Source organism: Leuciscus leuciscus (genome assembly GCF_965113295.1).
Source record: "Leuciscus leuciscus genome assembly, chromosome: 22".
NCBI classification, from domain to species: domain Eukaryota; kingdom Metazoa; phylum Chordata; class Actinopteri; order Cypriniformes; family Leuciscidae; genus Leuciscus; species Leuciscus leuciscus.
In genome coordinates this window covers 17,640,792-17,655,332 of record NC_138746.1, presented here as the reverse complement: position 1 = coordinate 17,655,332, position 14,541 = coordinate 17,640,792, and the positions used below count along the sequence as shown (strand labels likewise).

At 38.3% G+C, this 14,541-nt stretch overlaps 1 protein-coding gene across 2 annotated transcripts in view; it reads right to left on the bottom strand.

Moving 5' to 3' along the window:
* Window positions 1-1,584: 1,584 nt before the first annotated feature.
* Window positions 1,585-14,541, bottom strand: part of antxr1d (ANTXR cell adhesion molecule 1d) — a 28,867-nt gene continuing 15,910 nt past the window's right edge. For both annotated transcript variants that reach the window (XM_082154909.1, XM_082154908.1), the window contains exons 12-18: window positions 13,492-13,570; window positions 13,017-13,112; window positions 11,991-12,029; window positions 10,046-10,144; window positions 9,380-9,547; window positions 9,196-9,276; window positions 1,585-2,856 (exon numbers count right to left, since the gene is read on the bottom strand). In XM_082154909.1, coding sequence (XP_082011035.1) covers window positions 2,611-2,856; window positions 9,196-9,276; window positions 9,380-9,547; window positions 10,046-10,144; window positions 11,991-12,029; window positions 13,017-13,112; window positions 13,492-13,570 — 808 coding nt within the window. In that variant the 3' untranslated portion in view covers window positions 1,585-2,610. The remainder of the gene's footprint in view (window positions 2,857-9,195; window positions 9,277-9,379; window positions 9,548-10,045; window positions 10,145-11,990; window positions 12,030-13,016; window positions 13,113-13,491; window positions 13,571-14,541) is intronic.

Sequence of the window (14,541 nt, the reverse complement as noted above, 5' to 3'; positions counted from 1 at the left end):
GAAGATATTTAGAAAAATGTCAGTAACCAGGCAGTTTCTGGGTCCAATTGACTTCCATAGTAGGAAAAAAATATACTATGGAAGTCAATGGTTACTGACATTCTTCTAAATATCTTCCTTTCTGTTCAGCAGAAGAAAGAAATTAATACAGGTTTGAAACAACATGAGGGTGAGTATATGATGACAGAATTTTCTTTTTAAAGTTAACACTGGCGTTTTGCATGTAGGCTAGCTTTATCTGAATCAGTTTAGCAGTTATTCTGTGTCTTAAGGTAGAAACACCAACATTTAGCATTTTAATGCAAATCGTTATTTAGAGAGGCTTTTACGAAAGGTTTGACGTGACAAGACAAGTTTTCTTTTCAATAACGAACTGATAGTGAGTGGGGTGACTTCTTTTCACTAACTTTTAGTCATAAAATTACCATGTTAGGGGATTTTTTTCACTTTCAGTCAAATATAATATGTACAATGAAACTTTGACGTCTCATTGAAGATAGTTATGGTCTTCGTATTATCATCACGACGAATTAATGCCAGGTTGTAATAATATTAAAATGTAGAATCCTGATGTACTGCAGTGATTTTGGCCAAGAGAGGGCACTGTTTCACTTAACAAGAAGGTGAGACGTCAAGGACGTGAAATGCATTCTTGGAGCTAAAGGAGTACGTTTGTGTAAATGCATTGATTCAGATGCATACTAAAATAATTTCCATTCATACTTTTTAAGATTGAATCTGATATGGGGAATAAAGACTGTATTTTACAGGTGCAGGTTTAAGTGTGGTCACTGAATGAGTCTCCTTTGGTACAAAACGCTGTCACAGCACAGCACAGCACAGCAGGCAGAGGGATATTAGTCACAATGTGTGGCTGTCAGTGCCTGTAATGGGAACATCCTCAGTGCTGCCACAGGGCTCCACGTTTTGTGGCCACTGTCAACACATTGATGTTTCTCATGAGTGTTCGGTGCACCCAGCCAAAGGAGCTGCAGTCATCAGACCATATGAATCATGTCATGTTACATGATGTGAATCAAGCTCCCGCTGAGTATTAATTCCTTACAGAGCGGAATGAGGTGAACTGTAAGTTATGTGTGGAAATAAAGGGAGTCAGAAAAATAAAGCTAAACCATGCAGTTCCTAGTTTCTCATTCTAACTCATTATCTATAGAATCTGGCTAAGCATTAGTATGGATATTCACATCATACAAGGATTTTTGTTACTTTTATACTCCCACATTTATCTGATTGAAAAAATGATACACAACAAAGACGGTATGCTGACCAATCCTTCATGCAAAATGTTTAAAGATGAAGAAATCTTGGAAATTGACCAATCTTTGAGGATGACTTCACTAAAATTTTTTATAATAATCATGTTTTGGTTTACGCATATGCTGGCTGTGTTGCTTGCTCGGCTGTATTTGTAAGATTTGCACAAATTTTAATAATCTGTAGAATTAAAGGTGTTCAAAGAAGAGCAAACAGGCTTGAATAAACAATAAACCTTAGGCTTTTGCACATTTCACTGCCAGTGAACAACTGTGATTGACTATAAAGCTTGTTCAACACAAGTTCAAACAATTTTAGAACCGAATATTTATTCCTATTTTTTTTAAAATAAATTTACATAAAATGGGGATAATATTGTTCTTATTCTCATATCATAGGAGAAAAACAAATTTATATAAAAAAATGAATAATGGGAACAGAAAAAAAAGAAAAAAAATCCAACCCATGTCCATATTATTTATAACATTAACATTTTCTTGCTGTATAGGACTACTATTAATGACCATGATCCACAAAGCAAAACACAAAATATATTATATGAAATATCATGCTAAGTGTCCAGTACCAGTGGTGGACACCCTGTCATTTTATATTCAAGTGCCTACCAGGAACTCAAGGCTAAATAAATTAGAGGTTTGTACTGCCCCGCAGTCACAGCAAGTCAATTTTTCTTTTTAAAGATGTGACCAGTTAATATTATACAAATTAAAACAGGGCATAATGTATACCATATTGTATACCATCACTCCACTATCCTTAAACATGTATTCATGCTGACACACTAACGTCATGCAAAATCTGAAATACAAATACCCCAAGTCAACATTCTTAAGTGCATTAATTTTGCATGTGTAATAATCTCATGCATTGATGCAGTCCCTCTTTCAGTGCCTCTGTTTATAGTAAGAACACACACTCTTAAAAGTAAAGGTTCCAAAAAAGGGTTTTCGCAGTGATGCTAGAAAATAAAAATTTTGGGTTCCCCCGAGAACCTTTCAGTGAACAGTTCTTAATTTTTTTAGTTTTTTCTAAATGTGAAGAACATTTAAAAATATATATCTAAAGAACCTTTTTAAATTATAAAGGCCCTAGAATGGAAAGGTTGTGGATGATAAAGGTTCTTCATGGAACTAATATATCCCAATAAAGCACCTTTATTTTAAGAGTGTTCCACAGACACATACTCCACATTTCATTCACTCCAAATCAACATCAAACTCATGTATCTGAAACTGTGGCAAACCAGTGGCTTTAGTAAATATCACAAATTTGAATGAGAGATTTTAGGGTAGCTGTGAAGGCCCTCCATTGTTCTCAATGCCTGTTCCCAGGGCAGGGTGGAGGTCGTGAAGGAGGGGGTCCGTGGGGGCCTGGGGGGGCCTGGGCTGGTGGAGGTCTTGGGGGTGAGCGGTTGATGGAGGGTCCCCGGGATGGTGGTCTTTTGGGCGGGGGCTGCATAAGTGGCTGATGGTCTGAAGGGGGCGGCGGAGGTGGAAGGTGGCTGCGTGGCGGTGACCTTGGCTCCTCTGCTTTCACCCGGGTAAAGTTGATGCATCGCCCCTATGGACACAAGACAGATGGTGGGATCACTGTCAGTTCAAAGCTGAAATTTCATTGCTATCAGAAGCTATAACTTCTGGGGATAAAACGAAACCCAAACTCTTTACATATTTTGTATGGATACATTGTATTTTTAACCCCTGAGGTGACAAGTTCAACGCGAAACGCGTGGGATTCAAAAACAAAAGCTCAAGCGCTGGTGCAGCTGATCCTAAGCTGAGTTCTCTTGCTTGCTTTCGCTCAAAAATGCCCAGGAGATGAACCTACAGCACTTCAGACATTCAGAAACTCAGCTGTCAACTGCAATTCTGTCCCTAAAATCATGGGGGTGGGGTTGAAGAGTTGCAGCGCTGCGCTTAAGGAATAATAGCTATTTGTGAAAACGATGTTGGAACAAGACACTGGTCTCTGAGAAAACTTACATTCTTAAAGATGAAGTGATTCATTGTTGTGGAATTCACAACATTCAGAGAGGGTTCAAACTTTGGGACTGACTGACCAAAGCCATTCAAAACCCACTTTACGCTTCATTAAGTGCATAAAATGAAACTCTGGATGACTCAGGATTCACTACAACACCCACTTTTGTCGGGCCTAAATAAAAGTGACGTATTCATATGCAAGTGCATGAATGGAGGCAAAGCTTTAAATCTCTTTCCTCTCAAACACAGTATACGTGGCTACACGTAATAAAACATTTTGAAATCGAAGCGATAAATAAACACAATTGCTTGAACTTTTAAAAGGTATATTTCTGAAAGAAGTATCTTATGCTCACCATGGATGCATTTATTTGATCAAAAATAGGCCTACTGTCAAAACAGCAATATTGAGAAATATTACTATTTAAACTATTTTCTATTTAATATATTTTAAAATGTAATTTATTCCTGTGATGAATTTTCATCATCATTACTCCAGTCTTCGGTGTCACATGATCCTTCAGAAATCATTCTAATGTGGTGGTTTGGTGCTCAAGAAACATTTATTATTATTATCAATGCTGAAAACAGCTACTTAATATTTTTGAGGAAACCATGATGTATTTTTTTCAGGATTGTTTAATGAATAGAATGTTCAAAAGAACAGCATTCACCTGAAACAAGAACATCTTTTGTAACATTATAAATGTCATTACTGTCATCAATTTAATGCTTACTTGCTGAAAAGGAACTTGTGAATGGTTGTATATTGTAGATAGTATTAATACTGAGTATGATAATAATATACTTTAAGAAATAAATCACAATATTCAATATGCTTATTAAAAGAATGAATGGTAAACAATCAAATATTAGCTAGAAAGGCATGCCAGCCATGGCTAATCAATCACAAACACCACAGCAATTGATACTATCACCTTCAATAAAAAAAAGCACAGTGTGAACTAATATGTGTCCTACTCTGATCTTGCTGAACTCGAATTACTTTCACTCGAGTGGAAAGGAGAGCGGTTAGGGGGGAGTCAGTCTCTGCCATGCTGTTTGAGCTCAGACAAACAGATGGACAGTTTAAAGGCCACTAGCTAAATTGTCACAGGAAAGATTCCCTCTCTTTTGTTCAAGGGTCTTAGAGGACTGAGTCAGGATACGCCTTTTTATTGTGTTATAGTAAAAAGGGTGGTCTCAAATCACTGACTATGGAGGAGTGAAACAGTAACAGTAAATATGAAACAGACGGACAGAGAGGGACTCCATGTAAGGGGGTGTCTGTTTTCTATAATCGTTGTCTGAAAGTGTTGGGATGGTTTAAATACACGTGAGATTGGCAAGCAAAGTCATATAGAGAGCACTTTCTGCAATGATTGGTTTTGGTTTGATTCTATTAAGGATTGTTATGTTGGGTTTCCATGTTTTATGGGACTTGACTTTCCATAGACCATTGTTTTACACTGTACAAAGTGTGTATTCTATCCCCTAACCCTAAACCTCCCCATCATTTAACTTCCGGCATTTTTACATTTTCAAAAAACATAATAATTCTGTATAATTTATAAGCTGTTTTCCTCATGGGAACCAAAAAATAAAATGTCCCCACAAGATCACAAATTACTACAGTATATTTGGTGTTATTATCTTAATGTAAATACTAAAGAAATACCTGATATAAATGTATTACATTTAAATCTTTTAAATGATTTATAAAAAAAAAAAAAAAAGGCTGTAAAACACCTGTATTAGTTGTTTTATAACTTTTAGCTGTATATAACTGTTCAACTGGCCCCTGATGGAAAGCAGCACCTTGCTAGTGTCCCCCAGGTAATTTGAGTTTGAGACCCCTGATCTAAAGCCAGTAGAATCTTGTAGCCTGCTGGGGGTCATCCACAGTAGTTAAAACACCATATGGACAGATTTCTCTTCCCCACTCCCTCCACCCACATCTGCACAATATTCATGAGTCTCCATTCTCATTGGGCCCATATGCTCACCCTTGTGCAGGCCTGTTGCTGTGCTGCTCGCCAAATTGTCCTTTTCGCAGCACAAGACCGGCAAAGTGATGGCTTTACCCCCCAGCCAGACAGACGTGAATCAATCACCACCACCCCCCACCAACCTGACAATAGCCTATCACAATAATACTCAGCTCCCCCTTTGCCAAATGGGCCTCATGTCATGTTATAGGGCTCTCTGTTTAATAAGCTGTTAAATCAGACCACCAAGCATTGGCTACGTGAGGGTTAGACCCGCACATGAGAGGAGAATCCTCGAGAACAGTCGGAGGAGCATGTCATTCACATTGACTCGTAAATGATGTATTTCCTTCTGTTAACCAGAGTCTTTCTTGAAACAACTTTTATATTCCTGTGTGTCATTAGGAAAAACACAACAAAAACACTCCCTATTCCACAGAGTTTCTTTGTCTCAATTGTAGATGGCACTCAGACGTGATGGGGCAGATACTGAGCATGTGAGGTGAAGCTTGTAAACTGGCCAGACAAAGACTTTCAACAACAAGAGCTTCTTTCTTTACACAACAACTATAAGTGAGTAATAAAGCAAAGCTGTCACCTTTGCATCACAATGAGTGCACTGAAGCCAATGGGTAAAAAGTTTGACCTAGGACTCACATTATCTCAGGTTATACATGTTAATTTATAAAGGGACAGTTCACCCAAAAATGAAATTGTCATAATTTACAAACAGTATGAGTTTCTTTCTTCTGCCAAACACAAAAGAAGATATTTTGAAGAATATGGGTAACCAGACAGTTGACGGCACCCATTGACTTCCATAGTTTTTTTTTTTTTTTTTTTTTCTACTATGGAAGTCAACAGAGCCTGTTTGGTTACCGACATTCTTCAAAATATCTTCTTTTGTGTTCCGAAGAAGTAAAATCACTATTTTTTATCGACAATAGTGGCTAATCCAAATTACCCCAGTTTTACTGTAGTAACAGTAACTGTAGTAACTGTGGTATTTTATAGGTAACTGTGGATGAGTTGACCAATCGAAAAAGAACAATTCCGTATGCAATAGGTGTAAGAAACATGACCAATCACAATGCAGAATGCAAATAAATGCCATGACATCATTGCTGTTACACTTTGAATGCACAAGCATCCTATCAGTGTAAATAAATGGGAGATTTTCAAAAAGTAATCTTGTAAAATTTAAATATATATATTTAATTATATATAAATATATATATATTTAAATATAAAGTATAAATGTAAAAAATATACAAATATAAAACTTGACAGGCTAAAAATATCCTCATAATAAATGTTTAAAAGAATTTAAATTTTAAATGCTGAATTAACTGCAAATGTTTAATACTTATGCTTGGGATTTTGAAGTATGTGTTATAAACGGAGAGAAATGTGAACTAATTTAGAGCAAATCCCTAACCAACGTGTTTGACAAAATTAATCAATACAGTGCTGCTTTACAAGCAGTATAATGATAGTCTGTTTAGTTGCAATCCATCTTTGAACTCCTCAAGACTAGAGCTATGCACATAAGAGGCCCTTTGCTAGGAATAGAAAACAGAAGAAAAGACAAAGAGGAGACAGAGACAGAAAGAGACAGACAGAGGATCAGTCACAGCTAGGGAATGCACAGAGTTATAAAGAGAAAGACGTGGACTAATATAGAGATTAGGCCGTCTGTAGCTGAGCAGAGGTCTTGTTTGGGCACAGCGAGTTGTTTGTGTCTGCTGTCTAGTGGGCTGCAGGTGGGCATGAAACACACAACTACGCCCCAAATCTCCCTGAATGGCACAGCTGTTTCCATCCAAACCTCGCCCTTTACAGAGTCTGCTGCCTTTACCAGCCCCATCTAAAGCTCATGCAAAGTACATTGAGCAGCTGGACATTGCCGGTCCCTCAGACAAGTGGCCCATTATGGAGCAGTGAAGAATAAACCTAAAGTAAATCAGATCGGTCCATCTACAGTGTGGGAACGGACCTATAGTCTGCCCATGTCAATGGGATCATACTGTACGGCCTGTGGCACTGCGGTCCACATGAAAGATGCCTTTCACAGAAGCACAGATGTGTTGCCATGACACAGCTTGTGCTGATGGAATAATGCGGGGTGCAAAGAGCAGGCCTCAGACACTGAGGGACGTCTCTTACAAAAGGCACAAGAGAATGAGAGATTGTGCTCGGCCACACGACTGCTCCATGTGAGGAGGAATTAAGAGCAATGTAATTACACTGCTATTTCCTGTCCCGGCTACTGAGCATGCTCAGTTTCACAACAGCTCTGTTCCAAACACAAGATAACTACCTCACTTCCTTCTATAGCAGCATCCCAGCATACACAGAACACACAAATTGTGGATCACATATACATTTTTTAATCATAATCTATTTATATTGATACATTTCACTATGGAATCAATTATTATTATTTTAAATGAGTCTCTGATGCTAACCAAGCCAGCATTTACTGTTTGTAAAAACAGCAATATTTCAAAATATGAATACTATTACTATTTTCTATTTTAAAATATTTAAAATTGTAATGTATTCCTGTGATGGAAAAGTGTATTTTTATATTTCAGTAGCTATTACTCCAGTCTTCAGTGTCACATGATACTTTAGAAATCTATGCTGACTTGGTACTCAAGAAAAATTCTTCTTCTTATTGTTGTTATTAATGTTGAAAACAGTTGTGCTGCTTAATATTTTTGTGGAAACCATGATACATTTTTAGCATTATTTGATGAAAAGAAAGTTCAAAAGAACATAAATTATTTGAAGTAGGAATATTTTGTGACATTGTAAATGTCTTTACTGACATTTTTGATTGTTTTAATGCGTCCATAAGCGTTAGTGAATTGATAATCTATGTTTAAAGCTTGTTGCAATGCATTTTGGATTGGCGTCTCTGAAAAGCATACAAATGATGCATTACAATTGGGCCAAAATTCGATATCTTGAGAGCCGGCATAATCAAGTTGCCTGGCATTTGGAGCAGTCATCACAATCATGTCTGCGTTCCAGTCCAAAATTGTCATGCCCTTCACTCGCTAACTTCCCTGCGTCTCGTTCACTCGGATGTACGTCATTGCCTACGATGCACGAGTGTCCACTACTGGGGGAAACTGCAATTGGCTGAATTGGAACATCCTAAGCCCTTTGATCACTTGGAATCAGCTATAGAGTTGATTTATTATTAAAAAAAAATTACAATTTGTTTAATGCAGCATCCAAATGTATATAGGTGTGTGTGGGTTGTTTTAAATTAAAAAAATATGTAATTAATATATCATAGAGTTGTTTGTTGTGGTGGTGATTAGACGAGATTTGTGGTGACGTCACAATCGTACTGCATTGTGGGACATATAGGTGCCTGAAGTGTACATATGAAGTAGACTCGCTCCCTCGGTCAAAATCGAGGGAACGAGGGTCTGTCCATATAAACTTCCCTCGTCCACTTCACGAAGTGGAACGCACTTCAAAATGGTGGCGGGGATTCCCCCGAGGGGAAGTGCTTAGGGAAGTTCGCAAGTGTGTGTCTAAAAGTGGACTGGAACGCAGCAAATGTATATGATAAAATGCAGCCTATGGAGGATGTTAGCCTCTGAGATAAAAAACAACAACAACCCTGCAATATTTTTAGCATTTTTTAAAACATAAATACTTTAAGCATTTTAAAACAAACCACATTTTACACCAACATTTTTTTTTCCTTTGCAGATGACACTGAAGGTGGATTCAGTCATTCAAAAGAGCCGCTTATTCTTAGAGTAAATAAGATAAACAAAGCAGTATGAAGCTCAGTAGATCCTGCTTATGAGGAATACTGTATTATGAAATATTCATGCCAAATTGTCAGGCCACTATTCTGAGAAGGAATTGGGTCTGTGAATTGAATGGGTTCATGGTTGTACCTGATCTCCGGGCTGGGGTCTCATGAGTGACACCTGGTCGTATCCTCGGCGGAAAAGGGCACACAAAGCATCCAGTTTCCCCTATTACACATAGAATTGTTCTATTAAAACCTTTTGACCTTAAAACATTTCAAAAATTAGACGGATGATTTCATATTACATTTTATGGAAAAAACTCCTGTACCTGAATAGGACTGTACCACTTTCTGTGATGGGCAGGTCTGTGCCCATAAGGCTTTCTGAGTTTGGGTTCATAGGGCTCAAATTCCTCTTCAGGCATTTTCACCACAGCGTTCTTTGGCTTCTCGAGTTTAGCTCCTTCCTCCGTGGAGCCCTTATCCCCCCAGCGCACCTAAAGACCAATGGAACACAGTCCACTTATAACCACACAAACTATGGAAAAATGGCTGTTTCCACATGAAAACAATATTAAGAAGCCGTATTTGCAGCAGTGGAAAGGCTTGCATGTTTCAATGATCCTAAGAGCAAAAGACATTTCACGCAAGCTTGCATTAACACTACTGTGTTTAAGAAGTGCACTTAGGTACTATAGCTGTAAAAAATAAGTAGTGTATTTTACAAAGAACAATAATGAATATGTCCAATATTGCTACCTTTGCAAATTACAGGAGTAAATCTACAGGCATCAGCATGTCTTATTATGTCACATGACGTAGTTTTGGCACGAGGCAGACAGAGAGCATTTAAGGTCACAGTGATGTGTTCTAGTGCCTTGAGGGTTCATAACATCACTCGTCACGTGTGGTCTTCATCCCCCTGTAGCCTGTGTTAACCTATGATCAAATGACACCCTATATAAAGCCATATCGTGTACAAAAATATGCATCACCTCCATTCTTTTGATTCCCCCAACTCCTCTTCCTCCATAGTAGGATGCATCTACTGTAGGCCATTTCTTTTTGGCCATGCCATCTTCATCATCGGACTCCTGTTGAGCACACAAATCTTATGTAAAACTAATATCAAACTCGTAAAACATTTGCAAAAAGACTGATTCAAAGTCATATAAACATTCCTTTTCTGTTTGTTTTGTTGGAACTGTCTTTTAAAGGGATAGTTCACACAAAAATGAAAATTCGGTCATCATTTACTCACCCTCAAGTTGAATTTCATTCTTCTATGGAACACAAAAGAATACATTTTGAAGAATAATGGTAACCAAACAGCTGCAGGGCCCAACTGACTTACAAGGGAACACTAGGGAAAAATACTAGGGAAGTTAATGGGGTCAATCAACTGTTTGGTTACCGACATTCTTCAAAATATATTCTTTTGTGTTCAGCAGCAGAGAGAAATTCATACTGGTTTAGAACAACTTGAGGGTGAGTAAATGATGACAGAATTTTCATTTTTGGGTGAACTGTCCCTTTAAAGGGATAGTTCACTTTGAAATAAAATTTTGGTATGTTTTAGCTTACCTCAAGGGCATCCAAGATGTAGGTGTCTTTTTTTCCGCAGTAGTTTCAATTTTGATATTTTTAGGTCAAACCGTTCTTGTCTGTCAGTCATAATGCAGGTCGATGGTCACCACCTCAAAGAGCAAGCACAGAGTCCAAATTAAAACAATTCCCCATCGTCCAAATTAAACAATTCCCCATCGTAAGTACACATTGATGGCCTAAGACACGAAACGAGCGGTTTGTGTGAGAAAACTAGTATTTATATCGTTGTTATCTCTTGAACACAGCCGCGTCCAAATGATCTGAGGGCGCGGGCGGGTATAGATATATACACTAGATATCGCCTTGGCTATTGCAGTTCATTGGAACGAAACCGTAGCCAAGGCGATATCTAGTGTATATATATTCTCACACAAACCGCTCGTTTCGTGTCTTAGGCCATCAATGTGTACTTACGATGGGGAATTGTTTAATTTGGACAATGTGGAATTGTTTTAATTTGGACTCTGTGCATGCTCTTTGAGGTGGTGACCATAGACCTGCATTATTTGACTGACAGTCAAGAACGGTTTGACCTAAAAATATCAAAATTGAAACTACTGCGGAAAAAAAGACACCTACATCTTGGATGCCCTTGAGGTAAGCTAAAACATACCAAAATTTTATTTCAAAGTGAACTATCCCTTTAAATTCGCCGTTAGCAAACTCAACACATTAGCCTACACAGAAAGAATAAACACAAAGACACTGTCAAATAATGTTAGTTAAAAAAGTAGCAACCACATTGTGTCTCCAAATCAAAGAGAAGCCTTAGAGACAGAGCTCCTTGTTTGCACTTTCAGTGGTAAGAAGCACAGATGCACACACTAAAGCCATTTCCACAAAGCTCTTTTATTTCCTATCAGCCTCAGTGACTGCTTGCCTTTGACCTCTGGAAACAAAGCAAACACAAGAGGATCATTATGAGCCCTTTTCCCTGAATTTTGCCATTCAGTCATCCTGCGGTTGAGCCTGTGATTCGCACTGTGTCCACTTACACTGCTCACTTGTCTTTATTTACACGGCTGTGCCATAGAAAATGCCCTTAAATGGTGACGGACAGCTTTTCAAAACAGTTGCACTCATATTTAGTAGCTGATATTGGCAGTGTTAGGGAATGTGGTTTACAAGAAATGATGGCATTTCTGGAATGCACTGGATTCAGCTTATGAGAGTAAGTCATTCTATCATGTACAATTATTTTTTTTTAAATTGTCCTGACTCCTGATTCATATCGGCTCTAAATTTCCGTGGTACATTTGAGTGTATGCTGTGCCTAAATACACACATACACAAACATGAGCACAAAATGAGGTTAGAGGGAGTTAGACTCACGGGCACAGGGGGAGGGGGTGGAGGCACTTCCTTGATGACCTGAAAGAAAAATAATTCTCAGCGAAAGAATGTAATCTATGCAAAGAGCAGTACAGTACAAACAGAAACACTATAAATAGTATATTATAAAGAATAAAAGCATTACATTGCATGAAGCATAATCAGAGTTAATGTCACTGGGGGAATGTTACAACATTGTTAAATCATTGTTTTAAGTTTTAATAACACATAAAGCATAATAATAATAATAATAATAATTAATATACCAATATTGTCAAATCACTGTTTAAATGTGTGAATAACACAAATTAATGCATGATCTATATAATATCTAGAGCTGCTGTAAAGCCAAAACAATCTGTTACTTTAATTTCCTATTATCACTGCAAAGCTGCTTTGAAACAGCGCTATATAAATGAAGTCGACTTGACTTGACTTGAATAACAATAATATATACTGACAATGTTAAATGCATGTTTAAGTGTGTGAATAACAAATAAACACCTGATTATCATTAATAACAAGGAAGAATTTATTCACCCTCAAGTAGTTCCAAACCTGTATTAGTTTCTTTCTTCTGGTGAACACAAAGGAAGATATTCTGAAGAATGTTGGTAACCAGACGGTTGACCGTAGCTATTGACTTCCATAGTAGGAAAAAAATACTGGTTACTAAAATTCTTCAAAATATCTTCTTTTGTGTTCACCAGAAGAAAAAAACTTGTTCAGGTTTGGACCAACTTGAGGGAGAGTAAATGCTGAATTTTTTTAAATTTTGTGTTAATAACAAATAAATGCATGATTTATAAATAACAATAATAAAAATTAAACTGAACTGCTTGCATAAATTTTTTGCTATGGCTGAAAAGTGTGATTGTGAGTCTTTAACAAATGTGATGTTTTGTGTTATCTTATGCAATGACATTCATACATTTAAATTGTGTTTTAATTGTCAAAACACTTTTTTTTTTACCACTGTAAATGTTAATTATGTACAGCTTCGACCTGTGAGACGTACAGACGTACCACTGTACAGCACAGAGGCCAGAACCACCACATCAGAACCAGACCCAACAACAGGAAAACAGCCAGTAATGAGATGAGCAGGATAGTCCCATCAAACTGCACTCAGAGAGATACAAACATACATCTTCATGAGTATTTACTGGCATAACACAAATAGTAAGAAGAATGAAGAACAGGGCAAATGGCTGCTCCAAGAGATGGAATTTGTTTTTTGTTTTTTTACTGCTGCTAATTTTAACTTACGTGACAAAACCAGACTCCTCTGATGAAAGAAAGCAGAGGAGACCTCATAAGAGAAAAAGAAAGGGTAAGAGAGAAGGGAAAAGGAACCAAACAAGATGTAGACAGCAAACAACAATGTCAAATAGTCTTTGAGAAGACATTCAGGGAGGTTGAATCATTGGCGTGAGCCAATCTGCCATTCATGTTCTTACAGGCAGAAGTGGTTTTGTCAAAGGAAGACAGATGTACTTACACATTCAGCAGTAGTGATGTGCACTGAACTTGTGATGTAGGACAATCCCTCATTCATGCTAACCTGCAGATATATCACCCTGAAACACAACAAAAACACCTCAATCACACCTGCTGAAAAAGGCACATTCATTGCATTCCTATGATGGACATGTGTGAGCTTGTTATGTGGTTATTATTAAAGCCGTTAAGATCAGCATTTTCTTGTTTAAATGTGTAATCTGGAGCCAGGATTTAAAAAAAAGAGTGGTTAATGTATGTTTCACACAGCTGCCTAAATGACTTCCAATGCATTCCTCTTGGATGGATACTAACTAAACACTCAAAGACCAGCAGGCTGAAATCATGTAGGAACAGGAACTTGACTGATAAGTGCTATCTAAAGTAGATCAACAATGCATTTTTATATCCCGGAATACAAACAACAAGCCAAAGGGACTGGTCAATGGGAATCAAATTGAGACTTTTGCTTGAATCTTCTGCTTCTCAGGATTTTCTTCCTGGCTGATTGACAGAGGTATCGTCACCCACCCCATTTCAGATTTTTCAGCGCCATTTCTAGACAGCACAGACACCTGCATGGACAATGTATTTTTACCTTCGACCCTGTCTAGCCTTCATCTGCCTCCTGCTCAGCCAGTTCTCCAGCCCTCTGCTGGAGGTCGTCAGCCCTTCATCTCCTGCAATGCCAAGCACTCACGTCTAGCCTCAGGTCCTACAACCACCATCAGTGCCTGAGCGGATAAATCCAGTGGCTACGCCTTAGATTGTCTCGGCCTGTCGGCTCCATCTTGGCTCCTCCCACCTTCGGCTCCACCAGACACCCTCGGCCTTACTTCTTCACCAGGTTCCCTCATCCCACCAGCTCCCCCTTGGTCAGTCGTCATTCCGCCCTGGTCTTGCGGACATTCCGCAATGCTCCATTCCGCAATGCTCCATTCCTCCACCCTACGGCTGCAGTAGGCTCCTCTTTTCCTTCGGGTATGCCTCAGCCCTCCATCACACCGGTATTACCTCAGTCCTCAGGCATCTCCCAGGCCTCCTGTGTAAG